Here is an 8,152-nt window from a genome sequence, read left to right on the forward strand (position 1 = left end):
GTTTTCAATCCATGTAATTGTTGGGGCATTTGGTGCACTGGATGAAGTACACTACATGCTGTGATAGGTATGCGTAGGACCCAGGGATCTTGAAAGGTGTGTTGTGGTATTGACCATCATATCAGTGAAGATATGCCTGCAGGTTTTGCTTTGCATCCGGTGTTATGGGAGAGGCTGGTGTTGCTTTGAGTTGGTGTCCTGGTCTGTGAGGAGCTGGAGGATAGAGGGGAGGCTTGAAGGCCAGAAGAGAGGTTTCAGGAAAGATCTCTTTCAGGATATGGTCCCCATAAAATTTGGGTTGTAACTGTTTAGTGATAACCTGTATATGTTCTCGTATGGAGTGGTAGGTGACAATTAAGGGTGTACAGTCAGAGGGTTTTTTCCTGTATTGAAGTAGGTTCTCTTGTGGTATATGGGTTGCCCGTTCTGACGTGATCTGCTTCTTGGTGGAGTGTCATTGAGTGAAGGTGGGGTTAGGTCTGTTAGGGTGTATATTAAAGTATAAATTTAGCTCTATGTTAAATCTTGCCATAAGAGCTTTTATGTTAGGAGATTTTAAAATAGATGTCTACATTTTCTTACATAAATTTAAATTTATTTAAATGACATTTGTTAAAATTAGAGGCTTTGAAAGTTCCAACACTTTAGATGTTCATGTATATTAGTAGTATCGGAGCTTCCAAGCCTGTTTAATGATTTGGAATGTATATGTATGTTTCTCCAACAAAAAACGTTATTAATACATATTAAGATTCAAGGATTTATTTCCTCTTACCAATAGCTTTTTGACTTCAGCATTATATAGTGAAATCCTTTTAATTGGGATACTCAGTTAGATCACATTTATCACAATTAAGATCAATATCCATTAGAAGAGATCTTTGTAATAGTAATACTTCGATGCTCATGAGGTTCATGAGGTTGATGGGAGACACTGTCTGGATTGGTTAAGGATGGAATTTTTCTGCGTGCCCCATGTCAGTTGTATTGGCAGTTGTGCAAAGTCCACATGTAGTTGGCATGGAAGGAGCAAACTAATAGGAGCAGGAACTAGTGAAGCATTACATGCATAACGTATAGATCACAACTAAGGAAGGATTGAAACCTGATAGGGAAGGAAGCATACAGAACCAACGTCCCTAGTTCAGCTTCAGCATGGTCCACATGGACCGTTAGGCCATGGCAGGCTAGTCTGGGGTAGATTCATGCCCCAGTTTGTCACAAGCTAAATATTTGTGTAGACAGGCCCTAAGTGAACCTATAATACAAGGCTAAATCCTTCTGAGAGCTGGAAACATAAACTGAGGCAGTAGCCCAAGTGGCATATCACCAGAACTCTAAGATTAAATGTCCTGGTATTATGCCATGTGTTTTGTCAAACAGTGCATTGATGAGTGATTGTGCCATGCCTCCAAAGGTGTGATAGCTAGTAGTGGATAGTGAATGAAAGCTTGCAAAGAGATTCAGTGAATGAGGATTTGACAGTGAACCAATTTCTGCAGATGTGCTTTCAGGTTCAGAACCTAAGCACAAACTGTAGTGGTCATAGCTTGGCCATTCATACATGGATGACCAAAAAATCTAAGGATTTATGAACAGATTTTAGGTGCATTTGTTTTTCTTCAAGATCTGCCATGTTCTATTTTTTCATAAGGACTATATAAATAACATTATATTGCTGGTACCTATTTCTTGAAAAGAATTCTTTAATCTGTATAGATTCTTCTTGGTCTTCTAATTGTGGGTTTCCTCCTTATCAATAACTAATGCTTTTTTTTTTTTTTTTTTTTTTTTTTTTTACTGGAAGTCATGTAACTCTGACCAGCTTTGGTCTGAGTCTGTCTCCCAGTTCTGTTCGTGACTGAGCTACAGAGTGCCCTTGGATAATATTTTGAGAAAGTGACTCTCCCACTCTCCTCTCACTATGGATGGATTCCTCATCTCTCTTAGAACACTAATGACCCTCATTTTTTCTCCCTTTCAAAATCCACATCTCAACCAAGCAGGCAGGATTCCTTTTCGAACATAAGGAATGCTGATGCTTGATGAGTGGAAGGACTGCTGAGATACTGAAAGCACACCGATCCTCTTAAGTGCAGTAACTATAGAATATGTCACTTCCACAGCACTTCTCACCTCGAGGAGGAGACACTGTGGATAGCAATCCTTACCTAGTGTGCAGCACAGTAGTACAGAGCACTACCAACAAATCATCAAACCTGTCCTGGGCAAGCTATCCTGTATTCTAAAATAAAGTTTGCCTATTCACTTCTGAAATTATAATAAATAAAAAAGATAGTGTGGATATTTTCTCCATGGTTCATTTTAACCTTAGAGCAGATTTCCAGGAAGTCAAAGCAGCTTTTATCTTGGGGTTTTAGAGAGAGGGCTAAATTCCTTTATGTTATCATAGCAAGGAAATGCCACAAGTGTAATTTCTTCCATCTGTCTGTTCCTTCGGTCCTCTTTTTGTTGTGTTCTCCCAGTATTTTTTCTCTTGTTTAGTCTTTGATTTTTAAAAACACTTCTCTTCTTTCTGCTGTTTTTCTTTCCTCTGCATCTTTTGTCTCTCTTTTTTTAGCTTTTTATTTTCCGTCACTTTTTTTGTTCATCTGTATTTATTTGCTCTCATACCCCTGTCCCCTTCATTTATGATGTTTCTTCACAGCACTGAATCAGAACGTGAATTTTAAAATTATTGTTAAACATTGTTTTGAGACCCTTTTTAAAAAAAAAAAAAAAAAAAGGTCCTTTCCTAAGCTCTAAGTGCTTAAGTGCCTTTAAAATTATCTTGGGCAGCAACAGCAATATTAGTGAATTTTAGTATAGTGGTTTAGTATATAAATATTTAAATACATTTACATTCTTGTTTGTCATACTAGCACATAATGAAAAGTAATACACAGGAGATCAAAACACTTTTATTTCCAAAAATACACCTTTCATCCTGAATACATAATGCTTTATTATAACTCTCAGACTAATACGACTGTTCTGTCGTGGCCTGAAACTATAATAGTCACTTTTATTAGTAATTCTCTTGTCTATTATGTAGCTTATTTGACTGTCTCCAAAGAAAGGGTGAAAAGAGTTGGAAATAATTCTGCTGTAATTTTGGCTTCAGTAATGTGTCAGTCACCCTCAATGGAGGTTAATATGTACCTTGCAGTGGTTTGTAACTTTATGGCATTTTAACTGCATATTTTAAATTAAAGAAGTATGGCATTAGATATGATTTATTTTTGTGCTTTCATTTTTTTTTAAATGTCTTATTTCCTGTCACACTTGCAGGTGCTGTTGTTTTTTCAAGCGAAGGAAAAGGAAAACTATTCAGCGCCATAAATGACTCTGGGAGCAGGCAGAACATGGGGAATTACTTTCTTGTTCATCTGCTGTCTTGTGATTTAAAAAAAAAAAATCATTTCTGTAATGACCACAAATTATTTTCAAAGACTCCATCTTAAACAAAAATGTCGTGCCTCCGTGCTTTGGTTTGGTTGTCCTTCATTCATATTTTATTTTTTATCCATCTCTTCTGGAAGCTTTAAAGTTTTATGAAACATGAGTGCTTCTTTGACCATCAGTAAATGGACCAGTGAAATGGTACAAATGAACACTGCTCTATCTTCAGCAAAACTAAACTTCAAAAGCATTTCTTCTGTCCTAGAAAGCAATTAGCAGTGTCTTAGCTGAAGATCAGATATGTCATAAATCTGGTTTTTGATTAGTTCTATAATAGCAAGTTGAAAGCAGTCTTTTCAAGTGGATAATGAAGAAGAAAATTATAGTTGCCCAAGCATTTAAAAGTAATAAAAAATCTTACCTTAAGATTTCTTATTGTCTGTGACATCTGCATTGATTGTTCAGTATTACTGATGGTACTGCAGTCCCAAATTGTATTGTATTAACATTAAATCCTCTCCATGATATCATGGTACATTCACTACCTGGAGATACTGAGGAAGAAGCTAAATGGATTCTGCTGATGGCATGGTCTATGCTGTAGTTGCTAATGAACAAAAATATCATCAGTAGACTCTGGGTTTGAAAATGTGCTTTTGTTGTGCCTCTAATGGAGTTGCAGTATAGTAGAAATGGCAACAATGCTTGTACAAAAATACAAATGTTTGTATAATGTAAGTTGTGCTTCTGGTTACATTAGATAGGAAGATGAAATACCTTCAAAAGAGAGAAGATATTTAAGAGTTATAAGATACACTAAGAGGAAATAAATGTGAATCTGCTTAAAGTGGAATGGGAATTAAAGCCTACAATTCCCATAAAGGCTACTGCTGAATGGCAACATCCTCCTTAAACTGAAAATTTGGATGTGCCATGTAACTGTTAGATCTTGTTGGTAAATTATTTTACTCATTGATTTAAAAAAAAAAAAAAAAAGGCAATGGAAATGGGTTGAACTTACACTGCCTTCTGTGTACTAGACTGTAGTACCTAAAACTTCACTGTAGTTTTCTGGAACCTTCTTAACTTTCTGTGTAATATTGCAACTGATGTAAGATATTAGGGAAAGGATGGATCAGGTACTTTCCCCCACAGTCCTTTGAAGTGCCTGAAATATCTATAAACCAGCTGTTCTGTAGAAAAGGCAGCCCATTCCATTTTTTCAAGTCTGCTTCATTTAAAGCCATAATGACAGAGGTGTGCTTTTGTCATATTTAGCTACAAGTACTTGGAGAGATGGAATAAAAGGACGGAAGTGACTAGACAGACTTGTTGACCAAAACTCCAGATTAATTCTCACAATTTTTAAAAAAGCCTCCAAGAGCTAACTTGTAATTTTTTTTCTGTCAACATATGCCTTCTGGTATACTTATTTATTTTTAATCTGTTTTGTGATAACATTCAAAATGTGCATTAAAATAGATAAATGCACACCTTTGAATTCATTATTGCATTTATAGAGATTTTAGTTGTATTTTATAATTTATTTTTTCTTAACTGCCAAAACTACAGTGCATTGTTTTGATGAATGATGTGCTCACATGAACACAAAAATGTGTAATCTGGTCATTGTCACTGTTCCTGTTAATAATAATGTTAAATTTTTGTTTTAAAAACCTGAACTTGGCCTACAAAAGTATATACTATATAACTGGGTCAACAGTTTCCACTCAACCTGTTTGTATTACTGATTGTCTTAAACTCATGGACAGTTACACAATATTCTTTATTTTGATTTGAGCTGAAGAAGTAAGTTGACTTGACCATTCTAATGTGAAAACCTGTCTCTTTGCAGTATTTGACCAAATGTGTCACTCCATAATATTTGTAAATACATGCAGTATTGTATTTCTTATCATACAGTTTAGTTTAATTCTCAAGGGATGTTTGGCATGTACAGTGTTTATATGATCTGAACGCCTTATACACATCAAGATGTGTATATTAATCCAATTATGGACTTAAATATAAAAAATTATGAAATCTGTTTATTTGCTGCAAAGACCAGTATTTAGGCATTTTGCTTTTTAGCAATATTTTTAAGTGCTCCGTTTTAATGCCGACGATCGTTTCCTTCTGGCAACACGCACTGGTCAATAATAAGTAAAGCAGGTATGTTCAGGTTAAGACAACAATGTTTTGCATTTGTATGTGTTTTCCCTTCTAAACTAATGAAGTCAACATTGCCTGAATGTCAGAATAATTAAATCCCTGTTTAAAATTATGTAACTGAAGAAGGAAAAAAAAATAAAAGTAGTTTTTTTAACTTGTCTTCCCCCCATTTCCGACAGGGTTGGATATAATAGTGGAAGTCATTAGTCTGGAGCCTCCCAAGCAGTTGTTATCAATCTATTTGGACTCCTAAAGCATTGCTCTTGTAAAAGAAAGTCAATAAAAATAGCAGCCTGATGATGCATTTACACAGCAAATGGATGGAAGTACATAAGCCTGATTGGAATCTGCTCAGTGATGTGGTATTCAATCTTTGGGAGCTGCCTATGGTTGCAATAGGGTATTTTCCACAGTGTCTGGCATATAATTTTAAGAAAAATATTCTTGTGGAGTTGATTGCCTAACACTTTCCTATATAATGCCATGATTTCAGTTGCTTATAACGTGTCCAAACTTTAACTGTTCAGGCCGAAATTTTTCATGCGAGATGCCTGTCTCAGGTGAAATTTTTTAAACGTTTAAGATAAAATAGCTCAGCAGTTTCCAAATATGAGATTAGGGAAAAAATACATTGCTTTGCCTGTGTTGCCCAGACTGAAAAAAAACTTAACCGTTTCATCAAGAAGCTTCAGCATCCGTATGCTGTCGAGCAAGGACTTGAATTTTAATTAGGGCTGTCAAGCGATTAAAAAAATTAATTGTGATTAATCGCGCTGTTAAACAATAATAGAATACCATTTATTTAAATATTTTGTTTGTTTTCTACATTTTCAAAGATATTGATTTTCATTACAACACAGAATACAAAGTGTACAGTGCTCACTTTATATTTATTTTTATAACTAATATTTGCACTGTAAAAAAGCAAAAGAAATTGTATTTTTCAGTTCCCCCATTGGAATACTGTAGTGCAGCTCTTTCTCATGAAAGTTCAACTTACAAATGTAGAATTATGTACAAAAAAACTGCATTCAAAAGTAAAACAGTGTAAAATTTTACACCCTACAAGTCCAATCAGTCCTACTTCTTGTTCAGCCAATCGCTCAGACAAACAAGTTTGTTTACATTTGCGTGAGATAACGCTGTCCACTTCTTGTTTACAATGTTAGCTGCAAATGAGAACAGACACTTTCATGGCACTGTTGTAGCCAGCACCACAAGATATTTACATGTCAGTTGCCCTAAAGATTCATATGTCCCTTCATGCTTCAACCACCATTCCACAGGACATGTCTCCATGCTGATGAAGAGTTCTGCTCAATGACGATCCAAAGTAGAGCAGACTGACACATGTTCATTTTCATCATCTGAGTCAGATGCCACCAGCAGAAGGTTGATTTTCTTTTTTGGTGGTTCAGGTTCTGTAGTTTCCGGATCTGAGTATTGCTCTTTTAAGTCTTCTGTAAGCGTGCTCCATACCTCATCCCTCTCAGATTTTGGAGGGAACTTCATATTCTTGGGTCCAGTGCTGTAGCTATTTTTAGAAATCTCGCATTGGTACCTTCTTTGCATTTTGTCAAATCTGCTATGAGTGTTCTTAAAACAAACAACATGTGCTGGTCAACATCCAAGACTGCTATAACATGAAATATATGGCAGAATGAGTAAAACAGAGCAGGAGACATACAATTCTCCCCTGAAAAGTTCAGTCACAAATTTAATCAACAATTTTTTTTTTTTTAATGGGCCTGATTAGCATGGAAGCTTGTCCTCTGGAATGATGGCCGAAGCATGAAGGGGCAGACAAATGTTTAGCATATCTGGCATGTAAATACCTTGCAATGCCAGCTACAAAAGTGTCATGCAAATGCCTGTTCTCACTTTCAGGTGACATTGTAAATAGTAAGCAGGCAGCATTATCTCTCGTAAATGTAAATAAGCTTGTTTGGCTGAACAAGAAGTAGGACTGAGTGGACTAGTAGGCTCTAAGCAGTGTTGGGCAACCTGTGGGCCGTAAGCTTCCTGCAGCTCCCATTGGCCGGGAACAGTGAACCGCGGCCACTGGGAGCTGCAGGCAGCCGTGCCTGCAGACGGTCAGTGTAAACAGACTGTCTCACGGTCCGCCAGTGGATTAACCTGATGGGCTGCAGTTTGCCCACCACTGTTCTAAAGTTTTACATTGTTTTGTTTTTGAATGCAATTAGTAACACACAAAAATCTACATTTGTGAGTTGCACTTTCACGATAAAGAGATTTCACTACAGTACTTGTACGAGGTGAATTGAAAAATACAATTTCTTTTGTTTATCATTTTTAATATGCAAATATTAGTAATCAAAAATATATAAAGTGACCACTGTACCCTTTATATTCTATGTTGTAATTGAAATCAATATATTTAGAAATGTAGAAAAACATCTAAAATATTTAATAAATTTCAGTTGGTCTGCTGTTGCTTAACTGTGTGATTAAAACAGCAATTAATTGTGATTAATTTTTTGAGTTAATCACATGAGTTAACTGTGATTAATCGACAGCCCTAATTTTAAATGAGGGCCACCCTTCCGTCAGGTATGTG

At 35.9% G+C, this 8,152-nt stretch overlaps 1 protein-coding gene across 8 annotated transcripts in view; it reads left to right on the plus strand.

Moving 5' to 3' along the window:
* CSNK1G3 (casein kinase 1 gamma 3) overlaps window positions 1-5,728 on the plus strand; it is a 161,279-nt gene extending 155,551 nt beyond the window's left edge. For all 8 annotated transcript variants that reach the window (XM_032790756.2, XM_032790758.2, XM_032790759.2 and 5 more), the window contains one exon: window positions 3,292-5,728. In XM_032790756.2, coding sequence (XP_032646647.1) covers window positions 3,292-3,346 — 55 coding nt within the window. In that variant the 3' untranslated portion in view covers window positions 3,347-5,728. The remainder of the gene's footprint in view (window positions 1-3,291) is intronic.
* Window positions 5,729-8,152: the final 2,424 nt, after the last annotated feature.

The sequence above is a fragment of the Chelonoidis abingdonii genome, chromosome 6 (assembly GCF_003597395.2).
Source record: "Chelonoidis abingdonii isolate Lonesome George chromosome 6, CheloAbing_2.0, whole genome shotgun sequence".
NCBI lineage: Eukaryota > Metazoa > Chordata > Testudines > Testudinidae > Chelonoidis > Chelonoidis abingdonii.